General features: G+C 43.8%; 2 protein-coding genes across 2 annotated transcripts; both read right to left on the reverse strand.

The window, feature by feature from the left end:
* Positions 1 to 2,965: 2,965 nt before the first annotated feature.
* Positions 2,966 to 10,316, reverse strand: gmppb (GDP-mannose pyrophosphorylase B). Its single transcript, XM_070840398.1, has 10 exons — positions 10,242 to 10,316; positions 8,747 to 8,879; positions 8,520 to 8,600; positions 7,254 to 7,302; positions 6,851 to 6,993; positions 6,179 to 6,337; positions 5,891 to 5,969; positions 4,482 to 4,609; positions 4,216 to 4,398; positions 2,966 to 3,828 (listed from the first exon to the last, which is right to left on the reverse strand). Exons 2-10 carry the CDS (start codon positions 8,873 to 8,875, stop codon positions 3,697 to 3,699), a joined length of 1,083 nt encoding a protein of 360 aa, XP_070696499.1. The 5' UTR covers positions 8,876 to 8,879; positions 10,242 to 10,316; the 3' UTR covers positions 2,966 to 3,696.
* Positions 10,317 to 11,799: 1,483 nt separating this feature from the next.
* On the reverse strand, positions 11,800 to 19,456 carry pde12 (phosphodiesterase 12). Its single transcript, XM_070840352.1, has 8 exons — positions 18,850 to 19,456; positions 16,771 to 17,198; positions 16,543 to 16,648; positions 15,728 to 15,872; positions 15,460 to 15,538; positions 15,201 to 15,323; positions 14,873 to 15,078; positions 11,800 to 12,409 (listed from the first exon to the last, which is right to left on the reverse strand). Exons 1-8 carry the CDS (start codon positions 19,419 to 19,421, stop codon positions 12,290 to 12,292), a joined length of 1,779 nt encoding a protein of 592 aa, XP_070696453.1. The 5' UTR covers positions 19,422 to 19,456; the 3' UTR covers positions 11,800 to 12,289.
* Between the last annotated feature and the right edge of the window lie 637 nt (positions 19,457 to 20,093).

A 20,093-nucleotide genomic window follows, 5' to 3' on the forward strand; every position in this document is an offset into this window, starting at 1 on the left:
AGACTAAACAAAGCTAGGCAGGGCCAAACAGGACTAAACAGAGGTAGGAAGAGCCAGGATAGGATGTTAGGATGTTAGGCTAGTTGCTAGCCAGCAACTATGGATGGCCAGAAACTGTAGTGCAGACACTGATTGGTTCCTGGAGGATGAATCCAGTGACATGGCAGTGTCAACGCCTCAAGGCCTGACCTTTTCTCTGGTGCCACCATGAATATTTACCATCTGTATATAGAAATAGATAAATGTAATATAAACAGGGATTTTAGATTAAATTACAAGTCAAAGTACTGGAAAACTTTCAAATTTCTTGGCTGGCTGACGTCCTTGTCGGCTGCTTCACTCCAATATAAATGTTTTCTCAGGCACAGAAGGATCCCTGTCTTGTGTGCCATGAAATTTTTCAAGATCCTGTTGTTCCATCTTGCAGGCACAGCTTCTGTAAAGATGATCTGCAGTTATGGTGGAAACTGAGACAAACTTTTATTAAGTGATCCACCTTAATAAAAGTCATCCACCTGTGTGAGGCCTTATTACTGGAGAGATCAGAGAGCTTCTGAGGCTCTCTGCAGTCTGAGAAACTCAGACTCTTCTGTCTGGATCATCAGCAGCCAGTGTGTATTGTTTGTCGGGACTCAAAAACACACATCAATCATAGATTCAGACCGATTGATGAAGCTGCACTGGATCTTAGAGAGGAGCTCCAGAAGTCCCTGAAGCCCCTACAGGACAAACTGAAGCTCTTTGAACAAGTTAAAGGAAACTGTGACCAAACAGCAGAACACATTAAGGTCCAGGCCCAGAACACAGAGAGGCTGATTAAGGAGCAGTTTAAGAAGTTTCGTCACTTCCTACAAGAGGAAGAGGAGGCCAGGATCTCTGCTCTGAGGGAGGAAGAGGAGCAGAAGAGTCAGGTGATGAAGGAGAAGACTGAGGCTCTGAGCAGAGACACAGCAGCTCTTTCAGACACCATCAGAGCCACAGAGGAGGAGCTGAGAGCTGAAGACGTCTCATTCCTGCTCAACTACAAGGCTGCAGTGGAAAGAATCCAGCAGCGCCCCCTGCTGGAGGATCCACAGCTGCTCTCAGGAGCTCTGATAGACGTGGCCAAACACCTGGGCAACCTGAGCTTCAACGAAGCATCTTGAGATATAATTTGTTATGAATTGGCGCCATACAAATAAAAATTGATTGATTGAAATTCTGACTGAGATTACCCTAATGACATCGCTGTGACATCATCAGGGTTACTTTGTCCTCCAGAGCCAAAGAGGACCTTATGTAAAATGAGTAAAATGAGCAGAGTGACACTTTCAACATTCAATCAGCAACACAAAGACGAGACAAGATGTGAATGTGGTCAGTAGATTATATTATTCTCTTAAAAAAAGACTTCATTACAAGAATTTACTTCATTCATTCAAAGCCTCAACATGTTCAGTGTTCTAAATACTGCTTAGCACTAACTGCATAACATCATGGAGCCACTGCATTCGATTGAGAGATCAGTTTTGTTGAGTATCTGGACAGAGAAACAAACAGCTGACGTCCCCTGCTGCATGTGGTCAGTAACAATAAGTCGACTGTAGAAGACACATCAGTACCTCTGTGCGTCTGAGCTACTGAGGGGACAAAAACATGGACGACAGTGGAGACGAGCTCCAGAAACCTTCAACTGTAGGGGTGAACCAATGATTGCTTTGGCGTTGTCCCTTTTAAATGCAAAAACAACTTCTTTTTTACAAGAAGGATGACACAAATGACGAGGCAGAGTTATTCAATCCCCTTCATTTGAGCAGAATGAGTGAAATCTGTTTTAAACAGACTCTTCCCTTGATGTTCATTAATATACCTAATCAAACCGTCGGATGGCAGATTCAGCACCGTTAGTCTGTCGGTCAGTCTGTTGACCCGACACTTTGGTGAGGAGTGACATCTCTTAGCAAATATCAGGTTTGCCACAAACTTTGGTTCAGAAATTCATGGTCCCCACCTTTAGCACGCTGACAAGCTAACATGCTAAACACAAAATGATGACATTAGCATGTTAACATCAAATAGTTGTGTGTTAATACTGCAGCTGTAATTAACTGATGTACATCTGTGATGACAAAGTACAACTTAGACCAACCGAAGTTGAGCTGAGCCTGAAGTTGAGCCTGAAATGTCCTAAAATGGCCACCATACAGAAGACAAATGCTTTAGATTGAGGGAACAACAAGACCTTAACTCTTGCACCCCACTAGTGTTAAAGAGCAGCAACATCTTTCATCAAAATTTTCATCTATCAAACAATCTTTTTCCTGGTATGTCATGCACAGGATTTGTTAATTTGAAGATTCTGATTTATTTATCAAGATTTATTTGGACAATCAGATCAGAATGAAGTAGGAAAATTCATGCTAACCTGTCTTAAGAGTAAGTTAACAGTGGGCTGAAAAGCTGTGTTTCAGTGTTTTCTCTGGGTGAAAGTTTCAAACCTGTTTCTGTTGCATCTGTAACCACACCCAATAGTGATGTCACAGTGTCCTGGAGTACACCTGTGTGTCACTGCAGCGAGGTGAGAAGATGAACCACTAGAGGCCAGCACAAACTAGATCTTATTAGCATTAAGGGGCTCTAAAGGAAACTCTTGAAAATGGAAAATGTGTTGAAACGATACATGAATTCAGAGGAGAATATCTGTAATATCTGTAAACGTACTTAATAAACTGCAGTTTGTGGTCAAAAGCCTGCTACATTTTGTTCTCAGTCTTCTTACAGAGCAGTAACCTGTTTGGCATTCAAGCGCACAGTTTTCATGACACAAAGCAAGAACAGAAAAACCTGTCACATATACCGAGGCAACAAAACACACTCAACACCTACTCCATAACTGATTAAAACGGCGATAATCAATATTCTCAGAAAAAAAAAAAAAAAAACTGGATCAAATTACATTCATCAGACTGACACAAACATAATAATAATGTTCCTGTGTCTGCTGGATGTGTTAATGAGCAGCTCTTGTTAACAACTTTATATGGTAAATGTTGTGTTTCCAGCATTGTGTCCTGGTGCCCCCAAAAGGCCGTCGACTAATTAAGCGATGCAACTTTAACTGTAACCGATACTGCACTGTGTTTAATATGTCCGTCTATGAACCTCAGTGTCACCAGTCATGACTGTGGTGTGATCCTTAAGTGCCTGTTCAATGATTCTCTGCAGCTGTCCAGGAAATGTAAATGCATAGTGAATCGAAACAGTAGTGATCATATCGCTCTGTAAACCCCACTCTCCCCCTAAATACACTCAGTATTAGTCCCTCCACCATCTGACAGACAACCAGCCCGGGTACATCAACCCCACCGCCTTTTCTCTATTAGTTACTATTAGCAGTGACATTTGCCATTTATCACATTTGGGACATTAGTCTTTGATGTTTTACTTGCAGCTCTGACAGGAGTTCTAAACCTTCCTGACTGGGCTGTTTTTTGACATGTGCTCATTCTCATGCCATCATTTCTGATTGATGGACGGTGCAGCCAAGTAGGGCTAAAAAGCGGGTCCAAATTAATAAAAAAAGAAAACAAAACCCTTCTGTTGTTCCTTTTTCTCTCCTCCACCCGTCCGTTCGTCCCTCTCTCTCTCTGGCACAGTATGGGCGTTCGGTCGAGTTTGTATAAAAAGGCGCTGGGTTTTTTCCTCCTCCACCCGAGGCTACATGATGATCCGTGGCTCTGGGACCGACTCGTTGATGGATTTGTGAGGCAGGACGTTGGCACCGTTCAGGTAAAGCTCGTCGTTCACGATCACATCCTCCCCCAACACCGTCACATTCTCCATACGGACCTGAGGACACAGAGGGGAGTCATCACATCTGACGACAATCTTAACAGGCATCTACCCATCCAACATGGGATGAGATGGAGGAAAAGCATTTGGCATATGAACAAAATACAGAGTCAATGAAATCTTTCAAAGCCTCAGGACCAGACCGGCCCAATCACATGGAGCTAAAATTCTGCTTGATTCTTGAATTTCTGTCTTGCTGTAGTCAAGTTGTGTAAAATGTGGACATTGGCTGAATGTCTTTTTTATTGAATGATGTATTTCTTCTGATTATAATAAGAAATCATGGATCTGACAACCGCAGTAACAGCGAACACCAGATTCGTCGATTCAGACAAGTGATCTTCACTTTAAAAGGATGCCGACCTCGGTCCTACGTGCACTCACCCACTGGCCGACTGAGGAGCTCCACCCCACGATGCAGCTCTCCAGCCAGGAGTGTGATCGAACCCGTGCTCCCTTCAGCACGGTGCAGCGTTTTATCCTCACCCCGTCCTCCACAACCACCCCGGCACCGATGGTGACATTCGGGCCGATGGTGCAGTTCTCCCCAATCTGCGCCGTTGGGTCCTGCAGAGGAAACCGAAGGCGGATGATTACTATTTAGTGCGGGTGTCTTTATTTGAAATGAAGCGCCAACGAGCTGAACTCACCACCAGAACGTTGCCTAGGAAACCGGGCCCCGTGCGTAGCCTCTCAGGAGCGTGTTGTCGTAGCGACTGAAGGTACATACACATCCCTGTCAGGAAGTCTTTAGGCTGACCGATGTCCATCCAGAAACCTGCAGACAGACAGACAGGTAGACAGACAGACAGATAGACAGACAGACAGACAGACAGACAGACAGACAGACAGACAGACAGGAAAACAAACAGTATACAGAGATACAGACAATGAGAGCAGTTAGTTACCATGGAAACAAGGACACAAAAGGAGTTTCCTTGTGGTTGGCAAAGGGTGATGTACCAAAGAATGTGGTCACATGACCAGCAGACACATTTAAAGGACCATATCGGTGTTTTTTTAAATCCTACTGGTACATTTGACCTTTCTGAGTTTCCTTCTCACAAACTGCACTGTAAAGCGGTGATGTTGCGTGTCATCCCCCGTCTCTCTCTTTCCTGTCACATTTCTGTTTTCCTGTGTCTAATAAAGGGAAAAATCCCCCAAAAATGACTTTAAAACACACCTGAAGTTAATGAGCCCATTATGAAATAAAAGAGTAAAAGCATTAAAATATATAATATATATAAAATTCAAGCAATAAAATATTTATATACATTTATTCATTTATCAGTTTGCTTATCTTCAACTCAAATAAAAATATGAGGAAAAGAAACATGAAATCATTTATACTGCATGGAATTTATATTCGTGATACTAAATTTGAAGCCTTCAGCTTTGAAGAACTGAAAAATCTGGCTGATGAACTGTTTGAGTATCTTCTGCTTTTATAGTTCAGTCACAGCCTTTTTATCAGTTGGGAGCTGATCTGTGTTTCACCACAGATTCATGGAGTTTTCTGAGGGAAACAAAGCCACTAGGAGCTGAACCGGAGTCAGTGACTTGGACCGGTCCACCTGCCTGGACTACAGGACGGGAGGGAGGTTTAACTGCTAAGCTAGATGGTTCCACTACTTCAGAGGAAGCTGATCGCTCTGAGAGAGGGATGAGGATCTAGAGACGCACCAATTCCAGATTTCTATCTCTGCTTTGGTTATCGTGTTTATCTGAACACTACAGAATGTCTTGCCAGGTTTATCTGGAAACAGCCCCGTTGGGTCGGGGCGGAGGAAAACTTCTGCTCCTTCTTGTTTCAGATATCGTGCTTTGTTGGTATCGGTGCTGCTCTACAAACGATTCCCCTCCAGAACTACATGAGTTCAGGTGTGAAGAAAAGCCCAAACACTTACGTCTGGCAGAGCTGTGAACTGTGAGACCAGAGCGAGCACACAGGTCAGCTTGGCACAGTGCATTCCATTACTGTGTTACCAAAGTGTCTCTTACATAAATAAATCAAATCACTGGGAACACGGTGACGTCAGTGTGTAGTGATAGTTACCGTGTAGCTCCATGGCGTACAGGTGTCCCTCTTCTGCCATGACAGGAAATATCTCTTTCTCTATGGATGTTGGTCTCAGCTGCACACACACAAAAGTCACAAATGTATTTAAAAAATGATCGCATTACGCATCAACATGTAGAAATATTTAATATATAACACTAAAAAGTGTTAACTTTAAATATCCACTGCTTCAATATTTACTCTTTAATTCATGAGACCTTTGAGGCAGTGTGTGTGTGTGTGTGTGTGTGTGTGTGTGTGTGTGTGTGTGTGTGTGTCAGCCACCTGGATCCTGCTGAGCATGCTGGGATTAAAGATGTACATTCCAGCGTTGATCTTATTGGACACAAAGACCTGTGGTTTCTCAACAAAGCGATGGATCCTGCCGCTTTCCGTCTCAAACACCACCACGCCGTACTTAGAGGGCTCCTCCACCCGCGTCACCTTCACACACACACGGTCTTATATCAAAAACTACAGTGTATTTGCTGCTTGAGTTGTTGGACTGTTGGAGCTCTGACTGTGTTGAAGTGCCGTCCAACATTATTATCTTAATGACAACTTTGTTTTCAAAAGGTGCTGTTTCAATAAAATCTTACTTACAAGTGAAACCACAACAGAAACCAAACTGTTTTCACATTATACCGAGATTAAAGTCAATATATAAAGACCAGTTAAACCGGTCTTTACTGCATATTTATAGTTTCCTTTTTCCAGGCCAAAAGCCTAAAGTTATTATAGAATTACTAGTTCACAATATCAGTTTGCCATTTCAATATCCAATTTCCTTTTTCTCCTTAAAACTGAATTATGGCCTGATTACCCAAAGTACGACCGTAAAATAAAAGTCAAAACGTGGACTGCAGCGGTTGTCAGCCTGGACCTGAACAGATTCCCTCAGGAAAGACTTGTCTGCCTGTCTGTTTGTCTGTCTGTATGTATATCTGTCTGTCTCACCACGATGGTTCCCTCCTTGCCGTGGTTGCGGTGGAACTGCAGCAGGTCTTTGAAGGGAAAGTCACAGATGACGTCTGAGTTGAGGACGAAGAACGGCTCGTTGTCGACATTCAGCAGCTCTCGAGCCAACGCCAGGGGCCCCGCTGCACGCAAGAACACACAAACGTTCATTTCACATTTTTATCCTAATGGATGTGGAAAGTCCTAAACTGGTTCTAGTCCAGGTCAGTGATGACACTACACGGCCAAAAGTAGGTGGACAGACCTTTGGTCTGGACCTGCAATACTGCACTTCCAACAGTTTCACCATTTTGACCACAGGACAATTTTAAAACTTTCTTTCTTGTGGCACAGAGACAGTTTTCTGTCTGTCTGGATTCCTGTGTAGTGAAGAGAAACTCACCCGTCCCCAGAGGCTCCTTCTCATGAGACAGAGAGATACGAATCCCAAGCTGAGGAGAAAACATTGAAACATTCAGGATATTGCTGACTGAGCACAATAATCATTTCTGTGACACCCAAATACATCAGACTAGATACAAATCCAAGGCACTGTGTGTGTGTGTGCTGAGTATAACAAAATACTCCCTTTTCAGTATTTTTCAGCTTCAGCCACTTTAGGGTTGCAGCTAATGATTGTCTACATTGCTGCTCAACCTGATGACTTTCTGATAAAATAATTAACGATTTAGAAAATTGTGTAAATTTCCACAATTTCAAAGTTTAGGTTGACATCTTTAGATGTTTTGTTTGACCGAAACCCAAAGATATTCACTTCACAATGATATAAGAGAGGGAAAAGCATCAAATCCTGAAGATTACTGTTCAAGTAAAAAGGTGTTGTAAAAAATATCCCAGGTAGATTTCATAAGAAAATACTTTATATCAAAGGATAAAACCGACTCTCAGGGAGTCATGCAGCAGACAAAAAGACTGATGGATGAATAAACCATACAGTGACGACTCAGTTAAATTAGCGATTCTAATTCAGTGCACTTTTTGTCAGATTAAGCAAATATCTTCTCATGCTCTTCTGTGTGCGCTGAAAGAAACCCAGTGTTTGTACCCAGACATGGCTCTGTAAACGGGACTACTCCAGCCAGTCTGCAACAAGAGACGTTCTCACACTAACACAGGACGGAGGAAAATAGGGGGCAGTGGGAGTGTGATGGACGGTAAATCTGGCTAGAAATGATATCACTTCCTATACGAATCTCTGCCCTTCAAAATAAAAGGGGGTGGAGGGGATTTAGATAGCTTAACGGCAACATAATCTGTTATCTAATCTCCACTTTCACTAATTAACAGTATGGATTAATAGTTGGTCTCAGACAACACCAGAGAGAACGCTGTAGCATGCATCCTGCATGCCGTACATGTTTTTCAGTTTTTCAAAAGTCATGCTGTTTGATGCTTTGAGAGACAAACGAAATTCTATCCACCTCTCTTGTAACGTGGTGGAGGCAGAGGTCGAATCTCAGAGTATAAAACCAGAACTACCGGCGTCACCTGATACCACTGTGGGGAAAAAATATGTGATATATAAAATGCAAACCCTTCAGGAAAGTAACGGACCGACCCACCGCTCTGGTCCTGTACACTGTTAAAACACTCGGTGTGTGCAGATGTGTATCACAGCTGGAACAGCGTGATGGTTTATCATACGTACCCTCTCCTCCTGGACTCTCATCTCCCTCTCCAGCAGCTCTGACATGTAGCTCACCGCCAGAACCACATGGTCCACTCCGACCTACAGAGACAGGAGGTCAGCGGTGAGGTTAAAGCCGTCTGTGTGTCGGACTTTAAAGACGTCCGACTTTTGGGGATTCCTTGTGGTAGTTTCAGGATGTGGAGTGCAGCTGGGTTGAAGCTCACTGAGCTCCACCTCCTCCGTACCTTGACCAGTGCCTCCACCTGGTGCAGCAGGATGGGTTTGTTGCAGAAGTCCACCAGCGGCTTGGGGACGCTCAGGGTGAGCGGTCGCAGCCGGGTCCCGTACCCCCCCACCAGGATCAGAGCCTTCATGCTTCTGTTGTTAGCAACCGTTACCAAGGTGACCACAGCTCATCAATGACGAGACACCAACCGGCCTGCAAGTTGTTTTCCGAAGCAATGATGGAAAAACCACATTCACTCTTTGAGGACTCCACCAGCGGTAAGCTTTGTTAAACAGCCTTCTGGGTTTTTCATACATCTCTGGGGAATTTACTTTTCAGAAAATCAGATGCTTTGTTGCTCTGTGGCTCAATAGTAAAACAGAAGTAATACATGAAAGGCACAAACTGGGACTGGATGGTATTAATCAAGCAGGGATAACCTCAGTGTGATGACAGAACTTCAGGAGGGTGTGAACAGCCACTGTTCAACAGGTCATGTCCCCCCTGCGATCCCCTAATAGGTTTATCTGTGTGTGCTAGCAGCAGGGCTAAACAGGGAAGGTTTCTCCAGCCATTAAAAACAAACTGATTTATCCTTTAGGAAGCGTTCTGTCTCCACTTATTTATTCAGGGGTTTCCCTTTAATTGATAACTCCTCAGTGTGTTGTGCACAAAGTTCATATTTGGGCCGGATGGAGGTGCTACTGACAGGGCCTGAACAAAGTCACCAGAAATTAGAGCAGCTCACTTGACAGTGTTGCATCCTTGTTTGGGTCAAAAGACCCCTGAGGCTTTTTAAACCTGAAGCTTTACCACGACAGACAGAGGAGTCTGTGAGGATGTGAACAAGCACAGCAATAAGATTTGAACTGCTAAGAAACTCAAATGCTTAATTCACAGACTAGATTGTAAATGTTTGATTTACAGAGTCACTTTAACAGATGATCCCATGACAGACAGATGCTGTACATTTGTAGTCACTGTGCTCCTGATGATCCATGTCCAGGTTGTGGTCATGGTTTCACCTCAGCTCACATGAGTCCATTCATTCCTTGAGGAAGTCTGACCGAAGCTCATGTTAAAGTACTTGACTTATGTTAGTTTCTGTGTAGTGTCAACCAAACCAGCAGAGGTGATAAAACGAGGGCACACAGAGAGAAACACTAATTGAAGCAGCCTCTATTTTCGGCACATCACCAGCGGCTAACTTACTTAGCAGTCTTAGCAGTGCAGCTTTCTCTGCTGTGAAATTGCGACCATTTCTGAATGAACGCTGGCATATTTGAGTATAAAGTGGAAGTAATGAGCCAAGAGACAAACACAGACAGGCTTATGTTTTGAACTCTGACACAAATGAACTCACAGTGGTTGTAGCTAACTCACGTTAGCTAAGCTAGCTAACTTACTGCTGACTTCATTTACAGCAGTTTAACTACAAGCGGCCCGCTGACTAGATAACATCCCGCTTCTGTCCTCCGTCTGTGTGGAAGTAGATAAAGAGGATGGAAACTTACAGAGATCCGTTCAGCTTAAGTCTGCAGGAGATTTCTGTATCACTGAAACTCTGGGAATGACACGTAAGATCGTTCAAATCCCAACTCCTTGTTTGGTTTCCGGTCCCTCTAACAGGCGTCAAGTCAAACAACGTGACACAGGAAATATCCGGTTTACAGTTTCAAAATAAAAGACACTGTGTTCGGTTGTTTTAAATATTGTGATAGTGTATTTCGACCTCCTCTTTTATCAACCTGTTCAACAGCCTGTCAGTGTAATAAAACATTATCATTATGATCACTTCAGAGATTATTGGAGCCAAACAGGGATATCTGTTTTCTTTCATTCAATTCTTTATCATAAGAATTGAATGGGCATGTAGGGCATGTTAACCCCACCTGACCACTTTTTAGCAAGTTTAGTAGTAGTAGTAGCATTTCTATCTTCAGGACATTACTGTGCTCTGACTAGGACTAGTTGGTCGTCATTGGATCATCACTGACTGGTCAACCATCACCTGTGATCACCTGTGTTGTTGGTTCAGGAATACAGACTACTGACTTGGTTATGTCCTCTCACAGACATGAACAAGCATGTTACTATACTCTTTGTAGTGTGTTCAAGTGCAATGTTACACAGAAGTCATATGGAAACATGAGGCAACACAAAGTCTTTATCGATCAGCATCTACACTGTTTCTATTACATTGGTCTGATGTGTCCTGTCCCCAAAAATGGCATTTGACACAACACAGGATAACTAATTACAATTACATACAGTTACAATCACCAAGAGAAAAATATATAACTTATTGATCAACTTCTTCCAAATAATGTAACTGACAATTAGACAACAGGAAAAAACTGATATGGGTTTAAGCTTTGATATAATTGCACCAGCAAATCCAAACTATAATCACCAACGGTTAGTTTTTTGCTATTAGTTTATCCTAATTTCCATGTCATATCCACACGTATTGCTTATTGCTGAACGCTTATGTTTTCATTTGAAAAAGACCTCAAGGAAAAGCAAGAAAAGGGGTGATTTCTGCTTTAATTTTAAAGGCCAAATCAATCGGTTTCCGGTCTAACGAGCTAACTCTGGCGAACTTGCCGGTTTGCCTCACACTGCTGTCACTGACTCGGGGTTGTCACAATCCGCCAGAGCCTGGAGTGCAAAACGCAAATCTGCCCTTAGTGCAACAAAATAATGTGCCATGTTTTATCTTTATTTGTCATTATTTTCTCCTGACGAAAAATGGGCCAAATCGTCACGGCTGCCCCACATTTTCCGTAACCTTTATTCACACATTTCTGTGCTCCCCTGACATACGACACAATGGTATGTCCCAAACACTGTGGGCCCGCCTCTTCTCCACTTCTGACCAATCAGAGAAAAACAGCGTGGCGAAGGAAGGCGGGTATCAATCGTGCCCATAGACTACTATTTATGTACTTCCTGTTCTCCATCCGCTTCATCACTATTGGTGTAACACCGTTTCCATGGAAACTTTAAGTGTTTTAAGCATTAAGTGGAAGTATAAGAAATTAAAAGACAGCAGCGTGTGGGCTTAAAAACTGTAAACTCAAACTTTATTTTAAAAAAAGAATCAGAGAACCACACAGCAACTTATTTGGCCGTATTTGACAGTAATAAATACTTTTATTAAAAAATGTTAATATTCATTCATCAACTATGTCATCGGGTATTGAAGCCAACAGTCCCACAGGGTGAGGAAGAGCCAACAGGAGACACATTACCCAAATCTGTTGGGACTATTCCAAAGTAATTCATTACTTTGAAGAAAAATAACAGCAATGTGCACTTAATTATTTTTCCAGTAACAACCCCAACACTGAATATCAGTAATAAAATCTCATTAATCATTGTAATCATGTGAAATTAATCACAACATTTCAGCCATATTGTCATTTCAGATAGTTCTCTAGTTCAGATGATTTTTCTGCTCATCCACATTTCTGTTGTCTTCCATTAATCATCCGTTAACCTGCAGGAACACAAGTCAGACTGTATGTGCAGGTTCTCCACCGTCTTGTGAGGTCAGAGGTCAGGCATCCCAGCGCAGGTCACAGACCAGAGCGATGTGGTCGGAGGGGTGAGCCACGCTGGGCAGAGCCTCGTAGGTGGTGACCTCCTGGTGGGTGGGCAGAGGTATCACCTGCTCCACCTACACACACACGCACACACACACACACACACACACACACACGCATTAGCCTCCTGTTTAGATCATCACATCTATTCATTTTCCAGAATCCAGAAAATCCAGAATCCGCTGGAAGAAAACTTTCGTCCAGCGGATTCTGGATTTTCTCTCTGTTCAGAGAGAGGACCATTGCTTCCTTTCAGGCAGCCAATCATATACTGGCTAGGGAGGGAGCCGCATGACTCATCGCCCTGGTAACCAAGAAAATGATCACCACAGAGACAGAGAAGCTCCTGATGTGAGCAGGTCGGCCGGACACTGAATGTTGCTGGTGAGTGCTGCGCTTTCATCACCCTACTCGCTGAAAGTTTGTTGTTAGCTGCGTAGCTAAACCTCTGTTGATGTAGCGTTATGCTAGCTGCCTAGCTAATGTCTGTCTCTAATCTGATCATGTGACTACTATAACATCTGTAACATCTGTGTTGGATGAGACTATTTTGCGCAACCAAACGTGCAGGCCATGAAGTTGTGTTGTAGATATATGCAGAGAATAAATACGAGCTGCGAAGGATATATGATTGTGTTGCTAAACAGACTTTAGCTATTCATTGTTATATGATAAGAAAGAAGTACAGTAAGTCAGTAAGACATTCTCAGTCTAGACTGAACACATGGTGTAAACACAAGATAAAAAGACTAAAATGTGAGGTTAAACCAGCTACAACTTTCGATAAGTGGCTTAATATAGAAGTGCAGGTTTGTGGCCTGATATATAATGAGCTGCTGTAACCTTTAGTAATTGTACTTGTAATACTGCCATGTACAATTGCTCTGTACTGGAGCCTGCTGACTATGTGTCCTCCCTCAGCGCTATATAAAAACTAGAGCGCTCCTGTTTTGGAAGGCCTGGCTGCAACACAGCAGCAAACAGTGGCTGCCAGTGCTAACCTAGCCATTTTAGATATTTCACTGCAGTCAACCAAACCTTGATAACCAGTGTTAGGATGGCTTGTGTTGACTGCTCCACTGTTCCAGGCAGTGTGTCTCCTCTACAGACGTGTCCCTGGGTTACAGAAGCTTCTCTCTGTTACATACATTAGATATCACAGGGACTCCACAGTTTTAGCTGCAGGCTTGTTGGCAGGCCTGCTAGCACAGGTGTGGTCTGCAGCAGCTGCTGCAGTTACTCCTTCTATGTGCAAACTGGTTTTCATTCAGCCCTCCTCAGCTCCACTGGCCCACGAGCAATGGACAGAGACAAACCCCCCCAGTAGATGTTAAAGAGACTCAGGCCCCCCTGCAACAGTGGAGCAGTCAACACCAGCCATCCACACTGGGTATTAAGGTTGATTTGACTGTGGTGAAAAAGCCTAAACTGGTAGGCCTGGCAAGGTTAAGCTAACAGGGCATGCTAACAAGGCTACCGCCAACGGCAAGGGTGGTTTGAAATAAACATATCAAGTGTGAAGTGATCTAAACTTAGCGACCCTACTAAAGTGCCAGTGAGACTGTGAAAGAAATCAGAGAATGAACAGATTAAAACAGACAAACGAGGAGGGAGACGGCAAACAGCAACCTTGAAGGTCTCAGTGCCCTCAAAAGGACGTCTCAGCGTCTCAGAGCAGAGAATGCTGCTTATTTTGTCACCATTTTGAAACTTAATTTTTCATATATGGCGATTCTTTTAATCATTCAAATTTGAATAGATGGTTAATAACACATTTTTCAGTGCTGTGACAAACTCAGAACACATCAATTATTGGTTTCCACAAAATAGACGGGAGCGAAAACAGAGTATTCAGGAAGAGGGTGAAAGTAGGTGCAGCAGCCAAACCCGGTATAAGAAAAGTAACCTCACAGCACGGACACGTATTCTGATAATACCCCCAAATAGAAGTATGAGTCGAAAAATGAACATGTCTTCTTTAATAAAGATTACAAATGTGAAAAATATGTAGATTGTAATTTGCCTTAAAGTCAGAGATCACTCTGTGCACAGTTGGCTTATTACCACAGCATACTGAAGCAGGAAGGACTGAAGAGGAGAGAATCTGGGAATACTGTGAGCTAAATGAGGTAGAGAATGGATATCATTTCATTTCATACGGTCCTTTATTTCATGATTTAAGACAAATGTAGTTTTAAAAAGCTCATATTCCTGATTTAGATTTGATAGGAATTGAAAATGGGGCTTTACTTGAGTACATGTTTTGATTGTGTTTTTGTATTTTCTGAATATCTTTCTAAAGCATCGGACAGGAGGAGAAAAGTAACATATGATAGATCGATTCCTCAGACTCTGTTCTATATGGATTGGTTTATGAGCTGGATAAAATACACAGTGTTTGGCACTAAACGAAACAGCTGTGTGTGTTTGTGTATTTGTTGTGTTTCCATTTTGGGATACGGGAGCCTGATGTGTCTGAATAATTATATTCATTGATTCAGTAGCAGTATATGCAGTGTCAGTGCCAGCTTTAGTACCTGCATGCTGTCCGGCTGTATGAAGATGTAGTCCAGGCAGCCGTGAAATCCTCCCACGTAGTTTGTGTAGGCCGGCAGGTTGCAGGCGCTCAGCAGTGGGGGAAAAGCAGACAGCAGCTCCATACTGCAGGACTCCTCCGGCCCCGAGCTGCTCCAGTCTGGGTGCTGCACAGGAACGGCGGTCTCACTGATCAGCTGGAACACACCTTCAGACAGGGAGAGGAGATACACAATGACTTCACACAGCTCGCACGGAAACAGGAAGTCCATTTTGGAAAATCAGACGTGTGAGCTTCGTTCGTGGCTTCGGCTTCAGACGTGCAGTTACCTGAGTTCGGGGAGGAGTTGAAGTCACCGCAAAAGATCAGAGGGGCTCCAGGGGCAACCTCGCTGATCACATGACTCAGGTGTCGCAGAGCCACACCCATCTGAACCAAGCGGATATTCCCTCCTTCAAAGGAAACAAACTCGGTTTTAGAAATGTGTTCCTGCGCAGACTGAGCGTAAAGATCATCTCTCTGCTTTTTTTTTTTTTTTTTTAAATCAGTGACTCAGCAGTGAGCATACAGAGGAATGAGTTGTTCTACCTTTCGGGTGCCAGTACAGGTGAGTGTTGGCCACACAGACCTTCCTGCCTTGTTTATTCAGGTCCTCAAGCACACTGACCTACAAAAAAATGTCATACCGCAGATTCACAAAGGGACCAAAGCCAAGGGTTTAACACACCGGGTCTGCAACTAATGACAATTTTTGTTACTGATTAGTCTGTTTTTTTTTGATGAATTATTGAGTCTATTAAACTGTCTGAAAATTGCACAAATCTAATGATTTAGTACAGCAGACAAACAACAGTACCTGCAGGACGGTGGACCTCTGCAGGATCTTGTCCTTCAGGGCGCTGTTAGCAGAAACCCTCTCCAGCAGCTCAGAGTGGATGGGGTCAGAGGTCAACGCTTCGCTCAGCATGATGTCATGGCGGCTCAGCATCTGGAACTTTGACCTAAAAGGACAACATGATGACATTTTTAAGTTACTTGACTTAATCCTGGATTTAAACTGTTGAATATCATGTCACCTTAACTGTTCAGTTACAAAATATCTGTGAAAGAAAACAGAGAGAATCTGCTTGCAGCACTGGTGCGGTGTTCTTGTGTGGGGGCGGGACAGAAACAGCCAGTTGGATGATCAGCTTTGACTCAGGTAGCTTTAAAATTAAACCCTTTCTGAAGCTGGATTGAGCGGCTGTGTCCCACCATCTCGGTATCAACAATCAGACATTTATGCCATGTTCATGTTGCTGAGATGAGAAAACCAGGGTTTTGAGTCTCTAATTTTTATTCTCAACACAACTACTTCTGTCACTTTTCAGGTGAGCAACCAAGTGCAACAGTGAAGTTTTCTAGGGGAAAACTGAAAATGTGCATCATTAACCACATGTTCAAACAATGTTGTGTCTCTCCACATCCTGAATAAATGAATAATAAACGATGCCCAGTCCATAAAGACCAATGTGTATCATTGGTAGATGGCTATAGGGGATTGTCACTCCCACAAGAGAGACGATCAAATAATGAGTGCAAAGATCAGGAGCGCACAACTGTAGCTGCATCAGACAACACTGAGAAAAGACAAACAAACATTTTTGTCAGATTCTGGCTGGCAGACCTGACCTGCGGTAGAAAGTGCTCAGTCCTTCGTGCTGCTTCTCTTTGATCTTGAACACACCGTCCATACCGAAGGCATCCAGAGCCGGCGTCAGAATGTCCGCGAACACCCCTGAAGAGCCCAGAGAACATGAAGACCGTCAGAAAGCAGACTCACACATTCACCACATAGTAGAGGAGAAGTGCTGTTCATTCACTTCCTGTCAGTCAGCTAATCTTTTCAGCTCTAATTACCTTTGTCGACCTCCTGCAAACAGATGATGTCAGCGTTGTACCCAGCCAGCTCCTTTTTGATCAGGTTCTGTCTGTAGTCCAGCTGCAGGGCGTAGGGGGCGCAGTAGGGGTAAAGAACAGTCTTGGACAGTTCTGTCTGGGCGTAGACATCAGCCAGGATGTTGTACGACACCACCCTCACAGACGGCCACTCCGCCTCTTTGACAGTGTATGCGTGCCGGTTGTCGAACGTGCAGACGCCTGGTGCGGCCTCTACGGTTCCTGAAGAGACCAGCTCCTTGGTCACGCCGCTGCGTCCTCCATCTTTGGGAGTGCAGCGCAGTTTGAGCCTGCAGCCAATGTCTTGATTGGACGGGACGTGGACTCTTCCACGTCCGATCTCTGTCCAACCGCTGTCCTGATCTGACACTTCTCCAGCAGCTTCAGGGCTAGGACAAGAACAACGGGAGGAAAGATTAGGTCAAAAGGTGCTGAATGTCCCACAACTTCTTCCACTAAAATTTGAAAATTTAAATTGTTTTATTTGGCCAAACCAGTTTAATTCACAACAACCTGCATTTGCACAGTCGTGTAAAAAGTATTAGGTATATACGGTATTTTTTACTCTATGGAGAAAGTTAATTGTGCCTCTGTGTCCTCATGTTTCCACACTAGCTTCCATGATCATCATCATCTTTAATAATCCTAATAATGAATCATTGTATCATTACCCCGGGCAGCACAGTGGCTCAGTGGTTAGCACCGTTACCTCACAGCAAGAAGGTTCCAGGTTTAAATCTGTTGGCCGGCTGGTTTGCAGTTTCAACCTGGAGCCTTTCACTGTGTCACTGTCTGCATGTTCACCCCACGCTTACGTGGGTTTTTTCCCGGGTACTCGGGTTTCCTCCCACAGTCCAAAGACAGCACTGATAGGTTAATAGTTAAGTTAACTGGTGACTCTAAATTGCTCGTATTTGTGAATAGTTTGTCTGTCTCTAAGAATTGGCTCTGTGAGTGACTGGCGACCAGTCCAGGATGTACCACGGCCATCGCCTAATGTCTTAAGGATAAGCTGTATAGACAATGAATGGATGGATCATTACTCTCCCATGTTGTGGTATTATTTGTATCATTATTATTTTTATTATTATATAATACAGCGCCTCACTCTGAGTGTACATGTTGTTATATATTATTATTAATAGTAGTGGTATTATTTGTATCATTATTATTATCATTATTATTACTTTCGTGTTTGAAGTTTATTCTTATTCTTTTGGAGCTGTGTGTAACAAAAAGCAATTTCCCCCTGGGGATTATTAAAGTAATTCTGATTCTGATGTTAGAGCAAACATCACTTTTGATGATAGCCTATAGACTGATGCTGGGTTGTTGAGGCAGACACCCATATTGATAGTTTAAAATAATGATGATAACACACAGGCAGACAGTGACCAGCAGACATTTTATAGTGTAAAAATAAACTTGTCAGCTCTATTTGGTGATCAAACCATGCATGGACTGGAGTGACTGTTTCCAGATTACCTACAACATATATATCCATTATGCTTGTGTTACTTAACGGCTGATAATCGATTATCAATGATATCAAGCAGAGAGGAGCTGAAAAAGTTTCTAAATGACCTTAAACACATCTTTGGCACTTACGTATTACTTTTGTTTTCTCAGCCAAGATATGTCCTGATGCCAGACATGTGTGATAATACTAATATCAGCTCATGTATCATCGCCTGTGCTGTAATTAAAAAACAACAAAGACTAAAGAAAAAGAAATGTATATAAATATAAAGCTGGTTTCCCTCAAAGTGGGAGGAAACATATTGATAACATGTTGTTTTGTTTCCATTAACATACTTATGGAGTGCAGAATGAAAAAAAGGTATTTCTGTCGCAGTCCAACAAAGACAGCACCATCCACACCTCTACACCTCTACACCTCCACACCATCCACACCATCCCCACCTCTACACCTCTCCTGGCCTCAGAGCTTGTTCACCTTCACACAGGTCGGACTGTTGGACTGCGGGGCTTTACTCAGCACAAACTCTGTCAGTAACACCTACTTTCCAGTGTCGTTACCTCGTCTTTGGGGTCGTTTCTTTGTACCAAGTGAACTCGCAGTCTTGGAGGTTTCCAAACTCCACCTCCAGGTTGGGGCAGACGGGGAACCCGGCCAGCAGGGACACCGGCAGCTCCGCGGTGGTCAAAGTGGGAGCGTTCCTCCGGACCGAGTATCTGACGTCTCCCACCTGCAGCTCGGCTCCGTCCCGCCACGCCTCCGAGTTCAGCACCGTGTCCGGCACCTCGTCCCCGCCGTAGTACAGCTTCACCACAGCGGCCTCCGGGGTTTCACACGGCTGCTGTTCCTTATTCCTCTTCGACTTCTTCGCCTTCCCTTTGGGCTTGGCGATGCCATTGGAGATCCGGGCCAGGACTTTGCCCAGAGCTTCGTCCTGGTCCCGCAGCATGTGCTTGTGGCTGCCGTCCAGACGGAAGGAGATGGTTAGCTTGGGCTCACCGGGGAGGCATCGCACCACGACCGGCTCCATCCTGCCGGGGAGGCGGCGGAAGGCTCTGGTCCAAGTCCTCGGTGAGGAGGAGAGCAGGCGGCGGGGGAGCAGCGTGAGAGCAGCGGAGAGGTGGTTGAACATCAAGTCCCCGGCAGCAGGAAGAGGACACGATGAACTACGACGGGAAAGTTAAGGGTCGGCGGGGGGGGGTAGGTGGTCCCGGAGGGGGGGGATACCTGACGTCACCTCGTCCTCCAAACACAGTGGTTAGCCAGTATGCTAACCAGTAGAGCTAATGCGAAGAGAAAACCGACGAGTTTAATTCAACTTCCAGATGTCTGGGTTGAAAACTAATCAACACACAGGCTGCAGAGACCAAAGTGCTGCTTTAAATAAACTGTACTTCACTGTATCGACAAAAAATGGTACATAAACTGTCAGTACTTCCCATGAAGCCACCGTTGGCTTCTCCTTCTCTGTGCTCCTCTGTTAAATATGGCCGCTCGGATGCTTCCACACGCAGCACTGCCGCCTACTGGACAGGAGGTGTCACACAGTGTTGTTCATCCTGCTTCTTTTCACAAAACACTGTTTATGATGCGTCACTTTTATTTCATTGTTACAACGCCAGTTCTGTGATTTAGACCAAATCATCAATAGCCAATTTGAAATAAATTCTAACAAACTTTGCCTGCAATAATGAACTGTTGTTGTGAAAAGAAGCAGGATGAAATAACATTTCATAACAATGAACTGTGTGAGGGAAATGTGTTTGCTCGTGCACAGTTAATCATGTTTATTTCCCTTATGTTT

The sequence above is a fragment of the Pempheris klunzingeri genome, chromosome 2, assembly GCF_042242105.1.
Source record: "Pempheris klunzingeri isolate RE-2024b chromosome 2, fPemKlu1.hap1, whole genome shotgun sequence".
NCBI classification, from domain to species: Eukaryota; Metazoa; Chordata; class Actinopteri; order Acropomatiformes; family Pempheridae; genus Pempheris; species Pempheris klunzingeri.